This window comes from Convolutriloba macropyga, chromosome 3 (genome assembly GCF_964194025.1).
Source record: "Convolutriloba macropyga chromosome 3, txConMacr16.3, whole genome shotgun sequence".
In the NCBI taxonomy this organism is placed as follows: domain Eukaryota; kingdom Metazoa; phylum Xenacoelomorpha; order Acoela; family Convolutidae; genus Convolutriloba; species Convolutriloba macropyga.
The window spans coordinates 57407282-57429781 of NC_134470.1; the positions used below are offsets into that span (position 1 = coordinate 57407282).

Sequence of the window (22500 nt, forward strand, 5' to 3'; positions counted from 1 at the left end):
TCATGAGCCCGGATCAGGAGCATAGGCATGGTGATGTAGGCTGCATGTTCATGGACCATTTAAACATGAAAACAGGAACGCTGTTAATAATTGCGCTCAATAGCAACTTTTGTTCAACATAAAAGATGGATAGATGAGAGGGAGACAATCAAATGCAGAAAGAAGAAGGAATGAAGAAAGAAGTAAAGGAAGAAGGAAATAAAGAAGGAAAGAAATAAAAAAGAAAACCTAACCCCATTTTTTTAAAAGCCACTCTATAATGCATCGTTTACTGCATCTGATCGGACTTGACCCATGCTCATCATTTCACAGCCATAAATTAATTCCATTGCTCTACCGGCTACTGTTGCTTTTGTCTATTGAATTGAATACATAAGCAGATGTTTGGTCATTGGCTATTTTCTCTCGCTGGTTTTTGCTAAGCTGCATTCTTAATGATCACAAAAATTGTGCAGATCAAAAGCTTAAGCAGCACGTTTAAGGATCGTTAAAGCATGTGAAGACAGGATCGCTGTTAACTATTCTGCGAGAGTGCAGTACAGAAAAAATGAGAGAAAAAAGAACAAAAGCGAAGACATAGAAAAAGATTAAAAGGAAAGATGGAGAATGGAAGAAAAAGATATACAAATCCCAAATATTTACCCCAAAAAATATGTATCCATTTCCGCTGCTACTAGGGCTTGAACCCATGCTCATCGCTTCACAGTCATAGGTTTAGTCCCTTGCGCTAACGACGCTTGTTGTTTTTGTCTACTGAACAGACTACATATGCAAATTGTTGGTCATTGGCTTTTTGTCTCGCTTGTTTTTGTTAAGCTGCATTCTGAATGATTACAAAAATATGCGCAAATCGGGAGCTTAAGCATGGTGGAGCAGGCTGCATGTTTAAGGATCGTTACACCATATCAAGATAGGAGCGCTGTTAACTATTGCGCCCAAGTGCGACCTACATTTAAAATAATAGACAAAAAGATGATAGGGAGAGAATGAAGTGCAGAACGAAATAGTGAACATAGAACAAAAGGAAGATATAGAAAACGATTAAAAGGAAACATATGAAGAACAGAAGAAAAAGATATCCAAATCCCAAACCTTTACACTAGTACACTAAGCATCCGTTTCCGCCCCTACTCAGGTTTGAACCCTTGCCCATCGCTTCACAGTCATAGGTCTAATCCTTTGCGCTAACAAAGACTGTTGCTGTTATCTATTCAACTGACTACATTCAAAAATTTTGGGTCATTGGCTTTCTGTCTCGCTTGTTTTTGTTAAGCTGCATTCTTAATGAGCACAAAAACTTGTCCAGATCGGGAGCTTAAGCATAGTGGAGTAGGCTGCATGTTTAAGGATCGTTAAAGCATGTGAAGATGGGACAGCTGTTAACCATTGCGCTCAAATGCGACTTACATTTAAAATATTAGATAGATTAGATGTAGTTACGACAATTAGTTTTTTTTAAAACTGAAAGCTGGGTTTTGAGAACATGCCCAGAAGAAAAACAAAGAGATTTCACTATTTCCAATAAATAATGGTAACCTGCTGGCGATGTTTCTGCCACTGAGAATGTGTGGTATGCTCCATTAATGAATTGAGGGGGATTGTTGTTAATGTCTCGAATAGACACTGTCACTGTAGCTGTGGGAATAGAGGCAAAAGTTCCTTGAGTGTCAATCAGCGTCATCTCCATCTCGTACCTAAGTTGTGCATTCTAACCAGGCTTAGATACGACGGCTGCATGCGAATAAATTTGACAGAACAATGCGTGGAAAAAATGTTGAAAAAATGTCGATAGCTTTGCAAATAGCCGCGATAGCTTCGAAGACCTGTTCCTTAAGAGTTTTGAATTACATTGGGTACTGTCTTTTTAAAGAAGAATATTGGATAAGTCCTTCTTTACGACTCGAAGAGGCGTTGTGGTTATCTGTTTTTTTTATAAGTGAGAGGGGAAAAGAAGTTCAGATAGTGAATAATGTTTGAAAAAGTTATTTGTGTGATCAAATTCGAAGAGCTGATAAAAGACAGAGGGGTTATTATGTTCATACCTTCTTTTGAAAAAGAGTGAGAAATGTCGGTGTAAAAAAAATTTCGCCTAGGGAATGAATTTGTTTCTTCACGTTTTTCGTTTTAGGTTTTTTATTGTAAACAGCCTATTGTAAACAAAAGTAGTAATGTTCAGCCTGTTTGATACCTTTTACGAAGTTTTTTTTTGCTAACAACAAGAAATTAACGCTATCTTGAAGGTTTTTCAACTATTTTTATTTTGCCGATTTTTATTATATTTTCGCCATTCAAGCCTCGTGCCTGTAGGTTCTGTTTACTACCAAGAATATACGTTTAGTTTGCTACAAAGTTGTCTCTTTCATTGAAATTTGACAAAAAATGAGAAACTTTACAATTTCCTGCATTTTTCCCATTTTTCTCCTTTTCGTTAAAATTAATGTCAATAATGTGAGCTCGGCTGTTAAAGTTTGGCTGTTAGTTTTTGGTTACATTACTAGTTTTCATTGAATGAAACAATATATGTGTACCTAAACTATATGAAAACCAAATTAAATTTTCATATATTTTCTTGGATCAAATTGATTTATCCTATCGGAATTTTTCCCGCTATGTTGTCGTCAAAGGCGTGCAAAAGTTTGAAGTGGTTTGGTTGCTGAACAAAATTGAAGAGAGGAGCGAAAAACAGTTTCTGGAATTCTTCCAGTTATGTTTTTTTCGATACTTCTTCACATATTATCATGATTTCTCGATGATATTTTGGTCATGCCCAAACGTGTAGCGAAGCAAAAAAGCAAGGAGTCGTTTTAAAGCGTGAAACAATTTTGCTGAAAAGACTTGCAGACTAATTGAATGGTACGAGAAGAAGAAAAACAAAAAAAACTTGCACAAACTTAGAGAAAACAAATGAAAAAATCGCCAATTAAGTTTGAGAAATTCCAACAAAAAATTTGTGGAAATCAAGAGAAGGTCGCCGAAAAGGAAAATAGTGCTTGACATAAGACAAACAGAGGTAGGGAAAAACAAAAGATAATGGCAAAAATGCAACTTGCAAAAAATGGTAAAATTTATGAATTTTCCTATTAATCACGTCCTCTGAACCCAAATAGGAATGACCCAAACACTAGCAAGATTCTAGCAGCTAGCTGAAAAGCGTTTTCATTCAACAGTTGAACTGAAAATTTTCAAATGGGCCTGAAAAAGTTTTAAAACAAATCTTAAGACAATCAGCAAATATAAAATTTTCAATACGTTTGAAAAAATTCACAACAGTTTTTTTTTGTGCTGAGTTGCATTGCAAATAATTACTCGGACTTGATTCTCAGAGCACTTCATCGCTTAATCGTTTTAAAATTTTACATTTCAAGAGTAAAAACTTACTTCGGTTATGAAAGATTGCATCTCCAGAATATTTTAAGTCTCTTTATGTGCAGTCCTTCTTCATTAAGATTATATTGAGGTCATACAATTTGCACAGGCAAAACTTACCCTGTAGAGTCTGAAAAACACCTAAAACCCAAAAATAAGACTGAGTTGAGTATTGTCATACTTTTTTAGCTTAAAACTGGTAATTACTATTGTAGTATACACACTATTTATATATAAGCTAGCTTGTAGGCAATTACCACAAAAGCCCAATTAGCTTAGTGGTTTCGACATGCTACGCAAACTAAATGCTACAAGTACCCACGCTGAAGTTCGAATCGCAAAAAAATCAAATCTTTTTGGCGGGAGTTAAGCTGACCATATTACTTTTCATGCAGAACTTCTTACTCACAAATCAAGACTGGCCTGTGTAAATTGGAACATGAACAGAGTACTGTCCATCCTGAAAAACAGAATGTCTCTGTACTGATTCAGCTCTGATTTAATCTTTCACCAACCTCCGGGTAAACACCAAAATTCAGCATTAAGAAATCTAACTTACACAAACTTGACGACCAATGTCAATTTAAAACATATAAACACTTAATTGCATAGTTTTGTACTCAATAATTTTAAAAAGTGACTTTTTCACATAGAATTGAGGCCATCCTAATAAGTTCAGCACATTTAGCTCTTGAGAGACTACTTAAGACACCTTCGCAATTATTATGAAACCTAATGCCCACTGGGTTTTACGTATTTATCCTCTTTTAGAAGAAAAGTCACAAAAGAAATGCGCGAAAAAAACAGAACAACAATACAATCGAATTTATTGGATTGTAAAGAAAACCAACAGAAGGCCAATATAATAAACTTAACAATTAAATAGGAGAAACTTCAAAATTCTTTTTTTTTACTAAGGAAACAAAGCGTTTAACTGGAATTTACTGTGATTATACCAGGTTGTAAATTAATATTATAGTTTTGCTGTGATGTTTTTTATTTCTGTTTTCTTTATATTCGTTTATTTTTTGTTCATATTTTTGTAGCAAGCATTGATTATCTATGGCCATATTATTATTTTACTTGTTGCGGTTTGCAAGTTTCATACCCGAAAATTGCCGCAAAAAATATAGCCCAAAATAAAAACAAAATGAAAGGAAAAAAGATTATCAATCAATTTGGATTATAATACCTTTCGTAGACAGAGTAATCTAAGTCCGTGTTGAGCATGAGTTCTCCAGTTAGTTCCGATATAATGAATGAGTCTGGTTGATTTGTGGCCACATTGACTGAGTTGTAACCTTTGATCTGTGGGTTGGTGCTGATTGAATATCTAATCTCGGTCAGAGTGTCTTTCGATTGCGTTCCTTCCACTGTGTAAACTGAAAAATGGTCAAAATAATTTAATATAAGAAAACTGTTAAACGACAGATGCCAATATTAATTGGTAAAATAACACGCCAACGACAGAAAAAAAATCATGTCGAACAGAACAGTGGGGGTATGTTCTTTTACAGTCTGCTTAAAAGGGTAGAGGAGTTTAACATCCAAACAGATTTTGCATATTTTTGGTTAAGTTCTGAGATAAGTGTAAATCATACAAAACAAGAAACCATGAGCGAAATAAAATTTTAAAAAATCGGTCAGAAAAAACTATCATTGATTACTTCAAAGCTGTGGACAATAGATACTGTAAACGAGTGGAAACTGTCGACATAAAAGTGCGAAAACTACTGACTTGGAAGCTGCAAAAAGTGGTTACTGTGAAAAGGTAGAATTCATCCACAGTATATGTGTGGAATACAGTGACGAGATCAAATGATCCGAATCAATTGGGCTTGTCGCTAGTTTGCACACAATGTAAAATGCGAAAACTGCCGACCTATATATCAAAATTTTAGCGCGTCGGACTTAATCACACCCGTTTATTTTCCTGATCTTAATACTATGTGCGAAAAACAGCTATATTGCTGAGTATATATAATAAGGCTGACATGAACGTTATTTCGTAAGATTGTGTTTTTTATTTTCTGTGAAAACTTTATGCAAGGCCTGCTAAGACCTAAGATTTGCTTCAAACTTGAAATAAACCTGATTAGAGATCTGATACAGATTTCGTTGATCCATGACTGGACAGAGTATGGATCCGGCAGTTATACCGAATGAGCACAGATTAATAATTGATGCCAGAAGTGGGAAGTTTTGGATCTCTCCCTGTGTCAAGAAAAATTTTGTGTACATAAGCTTGTATACATTATAGGGATGTAAAATATCTTTCACTGATAGTCATATTCATGTTCTACGCGGGGAGGGGGGATGGAAAAATAGGACTGCGAAGACAACTGAAGTGTGAATAACTTACAAACAGCGCCACGTGGCATTGACTCAGCAATTGTGATTGTGAATGAGGCAGGAGTAGAGGGTTTCACGAATGTGGGGTCATCTTCATTGATGTCATTGAGTTTGACCGGGATATACACTACCGACGAGAGTGCATCGGGCCTCAGTTTGTTGTTGTCTGTTATCGTCACTTCAATCAGGAATTCATGCACCTGAGAAGAAATCATACTGATTGTCATAAAAAGCTGATATATTATTTCCTCTAAATTAGACAGGAACCATGCCGAAAAAAATAGTACAATCTTCATATTTGCAAGAAACTTTCAAAATATATCGGAAATCATAAAAACTGTATACTTATTAAATGCATGATTTAGATGTTAAATGGGGAAAAATCTTAAGTTTTTTAAAATGAGCATAGGTATAACCTGCTTCAGAGAATATCGAGAACTTCAGTCATATACACATTATAAAACAATTTTGTTTTCCTGAAAAAGTGAAGCGGTGGTATAAAGACCCGCTATTGACACTTTTTATGCAGTCGTCACCTAACAAAAATTTTAAGCTACCGTTTTGGTTAAAATTTGCAAACGCATCGCTCAAGGAAGACGGAATGCCAGCTCAGTTGAGCCAACAAGGAAAAGTGAAGCATAGTTCAGCATAGGAGCAATAATGTTCGATGGAGGTTGATCATATTTTGAACACCAAACTTCAACTGCATAGCTCAACCTATTTTTTTTTTTCATTTTACCGCCATACAGTAAAATTCGGGTCCAAAATGTCAACTTGAAGCTCTGCGAATCGTTCTGTATTTCGAGCTCATCCTCTGTCGGAAGCACCCTCGATTGTGAGCCTTAATTGACAAAGTTAACCACAACTGCTTTCTAGCACATAAAAAATGATCAACATCGAGGGCTAATTTATTATATTTTGATGTGTGGTTTTATTGATCACTTGAACACATTTAAGAAATAAAACAGTCAAAACAGTCAACGGCATTATGGAGATTTTACGGTAAGTCTGGCAGTTGCTTGTATTATAATTCATCATATAGTATAAAAACATAGTTAAACAATATAATTAAGCCTAGTTAATCATAGTAAAACCAATATGATCAACCAATGATTAACTGGTTCAAACAAACTTTGCATCTATCATTTGGGTCCTATAGGAATATGTATTTGCATTTTTTTGCGATATCGATTTTCCAACGAACCACTTCGTCCCTATAAACGGCACGAAATAAAAGCCAAGGAATGAACAGATGTGTAGCTCTCTCAGACCACCACTGGCCTCAACTGTGCGTTTCAGCCAGCAGCTGATGAAGCCAAATGATATGCAGGCAATCTTGGAAGGTTTAACCCTACTTGCATAGAACTGGTTGCAAGCTTCTTGTCAAGCAGCGAAAAATCCCGTTATACGCACTCACCCCATCTTCGTAGCTGAGCAGCTTGTTGGTCTTGATTCCAAACTGGCATCCACCTTGGCTATTATCCAGTGCGAAACTCTCATCACCCTTTTGTCCATTGATGGCTGTAATCTCGTAACTCACACTGGCTATGTTGTATCTGTTGGTCGCATCTGTGTCTGCACATATTATGCAGATGTCAGTTCCCCCTAAATCCTCAATTAGGACACCTAAATGGATCCCAGATTGAGGTGTACAACGTTATAAATTGGTATATAAAAGTCGAAATAGAGGAAAATTTTTTTTACCATTAGTTTTCACCGATTTTATAGGTTGCAAACAGTGGAGGAGAAACCCAACAGAATGATGGTTTATGATTTAATGATAATCGGATCAACTAGTTGAGTCGACTGATCTGTATAATATAGTCATTTGATTCTTATTTGATAAGAATTTCCTATCATATTTTCTCCCTGTGCTATATCTCAGCCCAAAAGATTATTTCTAAAATTTAAAACTGCTTCAAAGAGGCTATTTTCTTATATTACAACACATAATCGACAAATTAAAATGTTTTTTTTTTGACAAAACTCGCGTTTGGATGATAATATCTTTATCAAGCTGATCGGTTTTGTAGATACCATTTTGTTCCTCGTCCACTGAGTACTGTGCGTAGGTGGGTCCCCCAGTGCAGGATGGAGTGACGTCATTCACATCTGAGACTGAGATAGTCACTGGGACTGTGGCTGTCTTCGTAGTGTCACTTGAGTCTGTCGCCTTCACCGTAATACTCTCCGAGGCCACAGTTTCCCTACATGTATTTTGAAGGTTAAAAGGGTAAAAACTTAGAATTCATTCTGCTACTAAAGTATTTGTGTACTAGGGGCTTAGAGGACAGGAAGACATGTTGAACCTGCCGTGTTTGCTCTGTGTGATAGAGAAGGTGCTTGCTTGAGGTTGTCTTCTGATTAATACTTAAGTAGGCCACGTGGAACCAACTTGATCACCTAGGTCTACTGCCTGATATTCAGAGTCAGCAATGAGAATTTTCCAAAATAAGCGCAATATGCCACGCGGTTTTTTTGTTGTGCTTCTAACAAAGAATCTGATCAGTATGTCCAAACAGTTTCGAAAATAACTAAACCTAAGCTGAAGTTAACCATGACCAGAAACCAATAACGAAGTTATTTTTCATATTGATAAAAATAAACTTGATAGCTCTTTTGACAGTTATTGCGGTGTAATTTTTGTTATTCATTGTATAAACTCTCAGCTAAAATTTTTTAATTGTTCCGACCCCACTTGTGGGGGGAGGAACTATATACTCAAATGGGTTTTTTTTGTTCAGACAATTTTGGCCAATCGATATGTTCATCGTAGAGAAATGTGAGTAGTATCATTAAAAAGCTCGTCCAGCGTAGAATTCGAAACTAGATAGATTTTTTTGAATTTTGTTTTTTTTTTGAGGAGTGATCGAGGATTTTAGTTTCGTGTGAACACGCGATATTTAGCATGGTTTTGTTCACTTTTAGTGCAATTTTTCTACAAATTAAGATCATTATTAATAAAATATTCATTCAAAATTACATTTCACACCACAAAATGAAACAATTTTGAGTTCCATTTAGACGACAGGCGATAAAAAGACTATTTTTGGTCTCATAGAGAAGTTTATTATAAAAAAAATCGAATTCTATTTGAGAGCGTTCTTAGAAAACTTTTCATATTTTTGTTTTCTTGGGTCTCCTAGAGAATAGTCTTTTTTCATATCTGGGTTCCGTTAAATAAAAACCTGATTCATTGTCAAAAGAACAACAAATTCTATTTCAAAGATTCACTCATAATTTTTTTGGCTTCGCCTCTGAGTTTTGGTAAATTTAAATGTAAATTTGATTTTCTTTTTGAAGGTTTAATAAATTTTTGGGAGTCCTATGGCATAGTCTTGTTAACTACCAGTGCAATAGTTGTCGTAATGCACATTATGTGAACCTATCTAGAGCTGTCAGTGGACAGCTGATGGTTCAGACTTTAAAACTAATTTTTCGAGAATTTTTTTAAACACTAACCAATGATAATCTTATTTTCGTAGATTGTAAATCAATCTCAGTATTGACAGGACCCCCTTCCTTTCCACTGCAACCAAAATAAATCTGGTTAGCGGTTTTATCTTCTAAATTTTTGTTATATGACTGCAATGCCACAAATTTTAAAAATTTTAAAAAAAATTTGAATATTTTTCTACTGTTGGTTTCTCTTGAAATTTCACCACAATATCCTGATATTGATATCTCCCATTGGCTTGGAGAAGATTTTCAGTAGATCATGGATGATGTTTTCATGGAAAATTACCGGAAGAGCTGATGGTTTAAATGGCTTCAACGCTTTCTTTTCGCATTTTTCTAATGAGTTTTGGTTTTTGCCTGTATTTAGTGTTGTTTTCTATAGTCATAAGACTTTTTGTGATTACAAAAAGTGACTTATTGTGACTTAAATTCCTATTGATTACCTATGCATGACAAGTATCTTTTGTCCTCCTATCAAGGCATACGCTCCAATTAAGCCTATTTATTGAATTCCGACGAAAGCTATTGAAATTAATGGCTGTTAAGACTTTAAGAATAATTTTTCGAAAATTTTCTTTCTGAAAATTAACCAATCTTAAGTGTATTTTCGTGACCTGAAAGTCAGTCTCAGTAATTAAAGGAACCCCTTCTTTTCTATTTCACCCAAATTTAATCTAGTCAGCGGTTTATGTTTTAACTATTGGTGTTAGGACTTCGATGCACGAGTTTTCATTTTTTTATTTTTGCATATTTTTTTAGTTATTTTTGGTTTCTTTCGGGATCTTAACACATTATTCTACTATTGATGGTTGTATAGTTGTATTGGCTTAAAGATGACGTTCAATGGATAATGGATAAGGTTTTAATGGAAAACTGATGGTTTAAATGGCTTCAACACACAGTTTCTTTTCGCTTTTTTCTTTTGTTTTTGGATTTTACCTGCGTTTGTTGTTGTTTTCATTGTAAATGATTTTTGATGTGTCTTATTGATGAGATATGAATGAAAAACATCCTTGTCGTCTCATCGAGGCGTATTTTTGCGTATTCATTAGCTTCCGTTGAAAACTATTGAATTTAGTGGCGTTGATCCATTCTCAAAAATTTCATGGTTTTAATGTATTTGTTCATGTTTGTTGGTTTATTGGAGTCAAATTGTTTAAAAAACCCATCGCTGTTAAAAAATTAATTGAAAGTAGAAAGTTTTTACTGAAAAGTTCATTTTTCAGTGGCTGCCACACTTCTCTCGCTCAATTTTTTTGTATGCTGTTTTTGCTCTTTTTTTGTATTTTAGGCAGCCATAAAAAGCTGACCGGCCCATAAATTTGTATTTGAAGATTGAATGAATGATGTAACTCGAAGCAGTCAGTTAATTGCGAAAAGTCGTAATGTTTTTCATATTATTCATTTTTTTAAAGGATTTTTCAATTTTTTCAGATTTTGCTGATCTTTTCGTCAATTTGCAACTTATTCTCATCATTGAGAGGTCACATTCATTTCCATGTATTTTAAAAATTAACATGCATACTGACATTATGATATTATGACGTAACTGATGTTTCGCTTGTGCGACAGTATGCGATTTCATAAAAAGTTGTTGGAGTGGTATATTTTTGTTTCTTTTTCTCTTCCTTTAGCACAATCGCGTAATAACAGATCCCAGTGATTTTCAAAAGTGGTCCTTTTGAACATATTTATTCATTCAGTATACCATCAATTGAATTAGTATGGATAGAAAATGAAATAAAAATACATAATATTCAGGTAATAGCAAATTATTTAAATGGCTTCACGAATTTTGTGTTTTTGCATTGTTTGTATTTTCTAAGTTTTTTCTGCAGCTTTAGCCCGTTCCTGTTGCTTAGTCTAACCAGAGACAGTTCATATCTGTTTCATTATGACTTTTTAGTAATTTATCAGGATTTATTTTGTTAAAAGCTGATTATTTTTAAGACTTTTGAAATTATTTGGTTTAAAAGGTTTATTGATTTTTGATTTTCGCCTCATTATTTCTCTTTTTTTGTCGAATATTTACCTAGTCTCCTTGACGAAAAATCCCATCTGATTTTTAGTTAGAAAAATGTAAATTTGTGTAGTAAAGGTTTTGTCTGATTGTAATTTGACGTTGTTACAAGGTGCTTTCAAATTAAGATATTGAGTTTTTGCCGTGCCAATAAGTTTTTGATTTTGCTTTTTTTTTGTTGTTGTTTTTTTTTCTCGGATCCTGTTCAATGACAGATCTCGTTGTAATGAGGTATGGCATTATTTAGTTCAATTTTTTTGATTATGTAGCGGTTTTTTTTAAACTCAAACATCTATTCATTGCAAAAAAAGTAAGTCAAAAGACAGATAAGTCAAAAATGTAGATGAAGGCGGTCGGAACATCATGTGCAAACGCACATTAACGAGCCTCCTTGTCTAATATAAAATAGGTGGGGTTCGAGAGATGGCAGGTTTGAGAGCTGCTCTAAATCCTTTGGAAGCAAATAAAGTTTGCTACTGCCGCTGAATAATATCTCGATATCTAAGTGGCAGCACAAGACAGCCGGGACGATTGAATGCAATCGCGGCTGCTTCGTCAAAATACTGCTTCTTAATCTTGAAATTTTTTGTCGTAAATGTTGGAAAACCGAGAAAGTTTTACCTTCGGTAATAATAATCAATCACACCCTTATTTAGAGAAAAATTCTTTATAAAAAGCTGTATAGTTGTCTTGTAGTTCTGTTTTCACTCCAACTTAACGGTAAAAGAAAACAGCATGTGTTATGTCTTGTCCAGCATTAAGCGTAAAACAATCCATTGTAGGAGGTTTCTGAGAAATGAACAGAAGACTTTTTATTGTTCCGAACCACTTGTGGGGGGGGGGGGGGGGGAACTATATACTCAAATGGGTTTTTTTGTTCAGTCAATTATCGCTGATCGATATATTCATCGTAGAGGTATCATTAGAAAACCCGCCCAGCCTAGAATTTGGAATTCAACAGTTTTTTTATTTTCGTTTTTTGCCGAGAGTTTGAAAGTTTTGTGAATAGTAGACAGAAATCCGTTGTTCTCATTCACATTTTCGTATTATTTGACCAAATTTTTTGTCAATTTAGCTAAAATTTGAGAAATTTGTTAACAACAATGTTATTGCTTTTACTTTTAGGATTGAAGAGGTTTGTCGATTGGTTTTATTTGAGTCTTTTGGTTAATTTTCTTTTTCTAAATTTTAAATCAAAAATGGCTCCAAATACGCTTTTTAATACCACTTTGTTTAAATAAGCCTGAAATTTAGACCTAACAAACGCTGTCACAATTTTTGAAAACTCCAAAAAATATAGTGGTACCTTCTTTTCCTATAGGAGTCTTCTGGAATTAAAATTTTGCCGGTTTCTCAAAAAATTAACAAAATAATTAAGCAAAATCAAAAATTTGTTTTTGTTTTATCGAACAATTTCACCTGCTAATTGATCGTTTTTGCAAACGTATGGAATAATTGACGGTTTTTTCGGACGCGCAGCAAAAAAAAGGGGCTAAGTTTAGACCAATCTTGGATTCTTAAAATCGATAATTGGAGCGCGGTTTCTTTCAAAATATTTTCGCATTAATGCTCTTTTTATGTTGATTATCGACCAGAGTGATTTCAAATCGGGTCGCAATTCAAGAAATACTCTGTTTACAACAAAATTTGACCAAATGAATAAATTTTTTGTCTTTAGAGAAAAGCTCAAGTTTTTTTGGCTTTGAATATGTGTTTTAGTAAATTTTGAAAGATTTCTTTTGTTTCGCCTTAATTTTTCATTCTTTTTGCAGTTTCATGACTTCGCCAAACTAATCTATTATTCACTTCGGTTTTTTTGGATCTATAAATTCACCTAAGCAATTCATCCAGTTATTATCTAATGCCTCTCAGAAAATAATTGTCATAAAAAATATCATTGAAAATTTTAAAATTGAGATTTTTTTTCTATTTTACTTCTGTCCATATGTGGCTTAGGTCGTAATTTATTATTTTTCAAGTTTTCTTATTAAAGATAATTCCACTTGGCATTGATAAAATGTGCAAGAGAACATTTAAAAAAGATTCCAGAGAATAGCGTAATGTTTTAACGGCTTGGAGAGCGTTCTCTCAAAAAAATTATTTTGTTTTTTTTTGTTTTTGCAATCTAGTTGTCGTTCTTTTGTTGTTATGCGGCATCTTCATGACAACCAAAAACGTAAAGACTCCATTGGATGTTTAAATGAACCATTTTACTGATTTCAGGTGAGAACTAACGGTGTTAGTGACTTTCAAGAAATTTTCTTTTTTAAAGAAAATATTTTAGTACTTCCGAATTGTTGTTCTCATTGTCATCAACAAACAAATTAGTCTCATTACTGACGAAACTGATCATCATCATGTTGATCGAAACAAAGTTTTCACTGTTTGTTATGTTTTGTCTTTTGAGCTTTGAAATGTGTTTTCTGTCAATTCAGGTTTTTGGGTGGTTTTCAATGTCTTATATGTTTAATTATTCAACATTGTCTTCGAAAAATTGTTCGTGAAAAATCTATTTCTGTCCGTATTCAATATTTGATGTTTTGTCTGGTTAAGAAAATGTCTCAATAATAACAATCTCAAAAAACTTCTTATGCAGTGTAAATGTTTCATCTGTTGTTGAAAAAAAAAATCATTTGATTTTTCAGCGTTGTCAGTTTTATATTGTTTTTGTTAAGGTTGATTAATGTTGTTTATAACGACATATTGCATCCACATTCTGATGAAATACATCCAATCCTCTTACTGGTTTTATTTTCAACTAATGATTTCTTTGCTTTGGTACTGCGCATTTTCATAAAAGGAGTGTGATGTTTAGTGATATGTCCATTTCTGAGTTTTTTGTTTTCTTGCCGCATTGTCACACAAATGGATTTGCCCAATGGGCGTTTGAATAAAAGTGCAATTGCAGATATTTAATCCAGTTTCACATTGGTTGTTTTCAAAAATGGAAGCGTATTTTTTAACCTTGAAGTTTTTGCGACCTGTTACCGGGTCTCCTTATTGACATGATTCATATCTTGCCTAATGAAGTACCGGTTAACTTGTTTCAGGTTCTATCAGATTTCTTGTTATTAATTGTTTTCTTAAATTTAGACATCGAGTTTTGGTTTTTAGTTGCTATTGTTTAATTTTTATGTTTGTCTTGTCCGATACTCTCATAAATGGCAGGTCTCAGCACTCTAATTTAGCATTTTTTTAGTTGTTTGTTAAACGATTTGTAAATTTTCTGTAAGTTTTCCATCTGTTCCTCATTTGGTGAACAATTAAATCAAAACGTGGATGAGCGGAGTTGGAACATTATATGCGAACGCACATTAACAAGCGTTCTTACTTATTTAGGTTTGGTATAACTTATTTAGGTTTGGTATAAGTTGGTAAATTATTGATTTTTTATTAAAGTTTCGAAGTTGAAATTGGAATAGCTGTCTCTTTGAAATAGTGGTCTGATTATACACAACAAAATAACAGCAGCTAAAATTTTGTTAATAATTCGAGATTTAAGCTGCTATTTGACACAAACGGTAACAACATTCAAGTCAATGACAAAGAAATGAAATTAAAATTGTATGCTTTTTCATATAATTACTTGATTAATAACATACACACCAGCCCTAAAACCTATTAATATAGTCAACAGTTCACTTATGTTTTCTTGTCTTCAGGAGCAAGAATTTTCTTTACAAAAAAAACATTTTTTTCAACTTACTTGGGTAACTCTGGCTTTTTTCTACTGACTATAAGAAGAAGCCGCTAATGAGATTAAAATGGACTGAAATTTCAACAATGTGATTTCATTGTCAAGATATTTCATTTTTTGGATTGGAATTCAAATTAGATTTTATGCCTCAGAAGTTATTGGTAAACGCATGAATTCTCCTGAAATTAGTTTTTATTTGTTCTAAGGCTTCGTAAAGGAGTCTACATTTTTTGATGTACGTCAGGATATGATTTTTGGCAACAATCGTCCACAAATAATCTTGAGAGTACACTCCCTGAAGGAATGAGAAGAGGAATCGTTTTTTAATTGTTTCGACCCCTCTTGAGAGGGGGGAGGAACTATATACTCAACTGGATTTTTTTTTGTTCAGTCAATTTTGGCCGATCGATTTATTCATCGTAGAGAGTTGAAACTGGTATCATTAGAAAGCTTGTCCAGCGTAGAATTTGGAATTAAAAAGATTGTTTTGATATTCGTTTTTGACAGGGAGATATCGAGGTTTAAACTTTCGAGAAAATAGAGTGAATTCCGTTGATTTCATTCACCTTTTTTTCGGAATTTTTGAATAAAATTTCGCTAATTTTGATAAAATTTAATAAAATTTTTCATGAAAATGTTGTTGATTTTACGTTTAAAGACAAAATACATTGTCGGCTATTTTCATTGATTTTGCTTGTCACAAATTCTGGCTAAAAATTGCACAAAATTCAGACATTTTCATCAAAAACAGCACGAAAAAAGTTTCTTTAGTCCACTCTGATTAAATGTGCAGGAAGTGCACAACCAAACACCACTAACACAATCTTTGTAGACTGAAAAGAGGGCTAATTCCACTTCAACTTCCGTTGAGAGTGCTCTGTTAATAAAACCCGCCCAGCCTAGAATTTGGAATTCAACAGTTTTTTTATTTTCGTTTTTTGCCGAGAGTTTGAAAGTTTTGTGAATAGTAGACAGAAATCCGTTGTTCTCATTCACATTTTCGTATTATTTGACCAAATTTTTTGTCAATTTAGCTAAAATTTGAGAAACTTGTTAACAACAAAGTTATTGCTTTTACTTTTAGGATTGAAGAGGTTTGTCCATTGGTTTTATTTGAGTCTTTTGGTTAATTTTCTTTTTCTAAATTTTTTCGAATTAAAGACTTTTTAAATCAAAATGGCTCCAATTACGCTTTTTAATACCACTTTGTTTAAATAAGCCTGAAGTTTAGACCTAACAAACGCTGTCACAATTTTTGAAAACTCCAAAAAATATAGTGGTACCTTCTTTTCCTATAGGAGTCTTCTGGAATTAAAATTTTGCCGGTTTCTCAAAAAATTAACAAAATAATTAAGCAAAATCCAAAATTTGTTTTTGTTTTATCGAAAAATTTCACCTGCTAATTGATCATTTTTGCAAACGTATGGAATAATTGACGGTTTTTTTGGACGCGCAGCAAAAAAAGGGGCTAAGTTAAGACCAATCTTGGATTCTTAAAATCGATAATTGGAGGGCGGTTTCTTTCAAAATATTTTCGCATTAATGCTCTTTTTATGTTGATTATCAACCAGAGTGATTTCAAATCGGGTCGCAATTCAAGAAATATTTGGTTTACAACAAAATTAATAAAATGAAAAAATTTTTTGTCTTTAGAGAAAAGCTCAAGTTTTTTTGGCTTTGAATATGTGTTTTAGTAAATTTTGAAAGATTTCTTTTGTTTCGCCTTAATTTTTCATTCTTTTTGCAATTTCATGACTTCGCCTAACTAATCTATTATTCACTTCGGTTTTTTAAGCGGATCTATAAGTTCACCTAAGCAATTCATCCAGTTATTATCTAATGCCTCTCAGAAAAAAATTGTCATAAAAAATATCATTGAAAATTTTAAAATTGAGAATTTTTTCTATTTTTTTCTGTCCATATGTGGCTTAGGTCGTAATTTATTTTTTTCAAGTTTTCCTATTAAAGATAATTCCAATCGGCATTGATGAAATGTGCAAGAGAACATTTAAAAAAGATTCCAGGGAATAGCGTAATGTTTTAACGGCTTGGAGAGCGTTCTCTCAAAAAAATTATTTTTTTTTTTGTTTTTGCATCTAATTGTCGTTCTTTCGTTGTTGTGCGGCATCTTCATAAACCAAAAAAGTAATGACACAACCAAACACCACTAACACAATCTTTGTAGACTGAAAAGAGGGCTAATTTCACTTCATCTTCCGTTGAGAGTGCTCTGTTAATAAAACTTTGCCATTTCTTGCTAACTTTATTCGTTGATTATCAAAAACGCAGCATTTACTTTCGATTTTTTAACAAACAAAAAATCTATATCAATGACATTCCACAAATTGAATATTCCTATTGGAAAATCAACATTAGCAGGACTAGCTCCGTACCAATCTTGGACCGTTACAATCCAAACATAAATCGGATTGTCATCAGTCGATTTTTTTATAAAAAAAAATTTGATCATTTTATATTAATTAAATAACAGAACATTTCAAATCAAAGCTCCCTGGTGATAGGTCCTATTGGCTTCCTAGTTAGCTCAAAATTAATTTATCTAGTTGATTGCTTGAAAACTTATGGTCGTTTTGACTTTTAAAAAATTTGATTTTTAAATAAAAAAAGGCTTATTGAAATTTGCCTCCATTTTTCTCTTACTTTGGTCAACTTGTAGCTTAGTGTCAGCAATCAACGAGTGCTCCTTCTTTCTGTTGAATTCAAATTTAGTCGATATTGAGGTTTTACGATTTAAGTTATGGTGTTCTGGCTTTTATACTACTTGATTTTACAAATTTTTTCTAATTTTTAGGTAATTGCCCATTTTTCATGTTTTCTAATTTTGTCAAATTATCACGTTATTGTGAGTTCATATATCACATTTTTCGCGTTCAAATAAAACGCAGAATTGATGATATTTAAATCCTTAAATATATAGATTGTGGTTCTTTACCGCTTCGACAATACTTTCTTGAAGAATTTAATTGAATTTTTTATTTTTGTCTTTAACTGTCGTTTTTACTTTGGCATTTTAGTCGTATTTAATTTCCTGTATGACCCGGTTTGATTGGTTTTCCCTGGAAGAATAGATGAGCCGATGTTCTGATTTTAGAAGATAGATAATGGCTTTCATGAGTTTGAAAACAATTGTTTTCCAAAATGAAAAAAAAAACAATTCAACTTTGCAATTTTGTTCCTTTTATTGTCTGTTTGTTACCTGGTCTCGTTAACTAAATGTTAAAGATGACATTATTTTTGTCAAGGGAAGGTGTCAAAAGGGATTCGTGCCAAAAAATCTATTGTTTTTAAAGAATTCGTTATAAATTTACTGGCTTCGACACGTGTTTTTCACAAAAAAAAATATATTAATTTTTGATTTTTGTCATATTTGACAATCTTTTTGTAGACGTAAGACATGTTCTGGATAAATTCAGGTTTCGAAGGCTTCCTTTGGAAGAATAAACGAACCCATTTAATTTTTTCATTTTGTAATTAATGGCCTTCATGTCTGGAAACAGATTTTTTTCGATAAAAACAAGTTTTACATAACCTTGATTTTTTTCTTTTTGGTCTAATTGTTACCTAGTTTCATTAATGAGAGGCCACATAATACATTTCAAGGGAAGGTGTCAAAAGGGATTGGTGTAACAAAATCTAATGTTTTAAGAGAATTCGTTATGACTTTACTGGCTTCCACACAGGTTTTTCACAAAAAAAACTAAATGAATTTTTGATTTTTGTCATATATGACGTTCTTTTTGTAGACGTAAGACATATTCTGGATAATTTCAGGTCTCAAGGGCTTCCTTTGGCCTTCCTATTCAACTTTTTGATTTTGTAATTATTGGCTTTCATGTCTTTGGAAATAAATTTTTTTCGAAAGAAAACAAGTAAATAATTTTGCATTTTTTTTTGTCTAACTGTTGCTTATTTTCATTAATGAGTGGCCACATAATACAGTATTGGTGTTCGACGAAGGTGCAATCGAACATTATTTGGGGGCCAAAGTATGGCTTTACGGCTTCCAAAGCATTTTCTGGCAAGTTTTAATTGATTTTTAGTTTGATGTCTATTTGTTGTTCTTTTTTTAACTGCATAAAAAGTTGAATACCAAGAATTGTTAATTCCCTTCCATAGAAGCATTGGTAATTGTAATTCTATAGGATATTTTAGTTGACTCCTTATGGTTTTCATTACTTTGAAATTAATTGTTTTTTTTTTAAATTCAGTGACTTTTCTAACTTTAAAGTTTTTCTTCTTTTTTTGTCTAATTGTTACCAGGCTTTATTATGAACTGGTTAATAGCAATTTTTTGCTGGTGAATTACAAGTTATTTGTTCATTTTCAGTTTTATCTGACGCTATTTTGACTTTGTTATTAAGTTTTGTTTTTAAAACTGACATTAATTTTTTGATGTAATTAGTGTTTGTTGTTGTTGTTTGATTTTGCCGTTCGTCTTCGCTCGCTTTCTTAATATCGGCATATCTCATCAATCTAATGCATCATTTTTTACTCCACTGGGTTATTTGCTGTGGAGGCTATCTTTTCGTTCATAGACCAGTTTTTTTTAAAAAATACTTGAATTTTTTCTGTTTTTCTATCTGTTCCTCATTTGGTAGTCAATTGGATGAGCGGGGTCGGAACCTTATGTGCGATCGCACATTACCGAGCCGCCTTGTTATTTAAAATTTCAACCACTTTTTCTTACATAATATCATTTTGTTTAATCGTATAAACAGATCTCGAAACCCGTCAACAACAGCACCATTGAAAGGGAAAATATTCAATCCCGTTTTCAAGTTAAAGTTTTTTCCTCTATGAAAACATTTATCTCCAAGTCCTTTATCAGACTAGAAAAAGTTTAGGAGCAATACAATTTTTATTCAAAGCAGTCAAAAACTTAACACGATCATACAAAAGGTATCAATGGTTGCAAAAAAGTGTACAAAAAACTTTAGATCAAGGATTTTATCGAATTTCACATTCGAAGAAAACAATGACTGTAAAAAATCTATCACATCAAATTAGGCTAAATTGATACTAATTGGTTTCTGCTTTTATTCTGATACAATAAAAAATGTCCACAAAAATGAAACTTAACCTTCAATTAAGATCATCACTTTTGCATTATAATGAAATTTTAACCGGTCACCCATCGTGCAACTTTTCTTGATTTTATACTAGTTCATATATAATTCCTATTCATCGAACTAAGATCTCTATGCTCTGTAAGATTTTTTAGTAGTCATACAAAGATCAAATAAGATTTCGTGGAAATCATTTGCAAATCAAGCAACGCTTTTGAAAGTCTAAAAAATGTATAATATTCATTTTATGGACAAAATTGATAAGAATTCCTTGAAATCATAGAAGTTCTTAAATGATGCATAATACAATGACTAGTTCCTACAATTCCTATGTAATGTGTTCAGAAGGCACTTAAACTTTGTGTATCGCATATGCAGTCCGCTTTAGGTGCACGTTGGGTGCACCAAAACAGTAGCTTTTAATTGTATACCTATTTCAAAAAATTGAGCTCATTCTAGATTGGGCTCATTATTCTATTCAGCACCAAACTTTGCAATTAATAGGTTCTTTCAGCGGATCACAATGTGATGCCTGGGAATGACATGTGATGCCTTATCGACAACAATTGAAACCAATAATTAAAACTGATGTGTTATTTCTGTTAAAAAATAGTAGGATAATAATTGATTTCTTGGTAATCATACACTGAAATGGGACTAAAATGAACTATGACAGTGTGAAGTCATATCTGATTGTTGTAAGAAATCAACGAAAGTTCTACTCGGGTATCTATCAAATTTTCTGAAGGCGTAAAAATTAATAAAACCGTACAGTACGGGTTTTGGGTCCAGAGGAAGAAAAAATTAGGTCCGAAAAGAGGCTAGGCATTTCACATATTCATCTCACCTATCAATAGCGGCCACCAGCGTGATATAACAGGTGTTGGGGTCAATAGAGAAAAAGGAGGAGGCAGTTGTGAATGAACACTTTGCATCGTCGGGGTTGTTCGCACTCTCCTCATTTGCATTACTCTGTATGTCTACCCTTCCCACTTGGTACCCAACATTGGCATCTTCACGCACCTCAAATGCGTAGGCCGTCTGAAGTAAAACAGATCTATAATTATTCATTCCCTGGCCGAGCTTTATAGAGAAGCAGTAAAAGAAGAATTGCAGTTAATAGCGACAAAAAATTTTTTTCACCGCATAGCGCCATAAATTATAGCGGTGAGATTTTCATCGCAATTTAGCCCTAAAAGCCGCATTTCTAATAATCAATCGCCCCAATCACTGGAATTTTCACTTTTTTCAACAAATTTTAAGGGTCCATATTACGTCTCAACTCGGAGGTCACCTGATGAGAAGAATTCGCATTTCATCAAGATGATTATTGCGATAACGGAGCCGCCGAGACTTGCGCTGACCCTCACCTCCACTGACTAATATGATATACAGACAGACTAATTAATCATGTTAATGCCCAGTATTAACTTCTCCATTATATTGTAAAGTGCATGCCCTGTTTTGTTGATTGTGTATCACTTTGTAATGTGATAAGGTTATTGAAAGTCATGTAAGCAGAGATATGAGTTGTAACCTTTGATGTCATGAAACCAAACGAGTAAACGAAGCAATTGAAACTTGAAATAATGAGAACAAAAGAGACATGATACGACAAAGAAGGAAGGATAGACAACGTCGTGATCATATTGGCGCTCCTGGGTGGGCTCGAACCACCAACCTTTCGGTTAATCATAAATTCCTTTATAATGATATACACTTTATACTACTTAGATCTTGTACAAGCTTAATCAGTAAGTTATGATATGAGTTCTAATTAATAGACTTTTGATGTTTTTTATTCCAAACGAGAAACCGAGGATTCATAACGCGCCACTGCAAGGAAATTCGATCATGCTACAACAGCTGAGTACCCCCCAAAAATATTATAGGGTTTTACGAAGAGCCATAAAACAACGAAAAAAATCTGCCAGTCTATGGTACTCGCATAACGAATAGATCTTGAGGAAGAGGTAGCAAAAGATGTGGCGGCAATTGCATATGCAGTCAAAAATTAGAGACAAAAGTAACCAAAGAACGCGTTTACAAGAAATTTCGGACCATTAACCAATAAAAAATTGGAAACACAATTCCCGGGAAACACAATTGGAAAATTGGAAACACAATTGGAAAAACTCTGAAAGACACAGCAACTAACCAACAAGTTGAAAAATTTGTGGCAATAGAAATTTGAAGAGCAAGAACTGTAAGAATTGGAAGAGAAGGAAGAGTAAGAAAATGAAACAGGTAAAAATCGACAATGAGTCTGAACGCGAAATTTGTTAAACTTCCAAAGAAAACAGCAAAAAAATTTTAATATAAGAGATAAACTAAAAAGTAGCCAAAAAAGTAACACAAGCTATTTATCTGTACAAGCTCGGAAGCAAATGCCAGCAGACATTTTCAAGAAACAGAAAAAGTTTTGAAGGGCTACAGACGAAACCAAGCACCACAATCATCAACAACTAGACAATAATTGACAGGACTAAAGCAGCAAAGAGAGTAGATATATCGAATGG

General features: G+C 33.3%; 1 protein-coding gene across 1 annotated transcript in view; it reads right to left on the reverse strand.

Moving 5' to 3' along the window:
* The window catches only part of LOC142336674 (protocadherin Fat 4-like), a 172603-nt gene that overhangs the window by 47 nt on the left and 150056 nt on the right, over window positions 1-22500 (reverse strand). The window contains exons 24-29 of the mRNA XM_075385584.1: window positions 20829-21022; window positions 7756-7925; window positions 7136-7344; window positions 5729-5918; window positions 4559-4748; window positions 1537-1694 (exon numbers count right to left, since the gene is read on the reverse strand). Coding sequence (XP_075241699.1) covers window positions 1537-1694; window positions 4559-4748; window positions 5729-5918; window positions 7136-7344; window positions 7756-7925; window positions 20829-21022 — 1111 coding nt within the window. The remainder of the gene's footprint in view (window positions 1-1536; window positions 1695-4558; window positions 4749-5728; window positions 5919-7135; window positions 7345-7755; window positions 7926-20828; window positions 21023-22500) is intronic.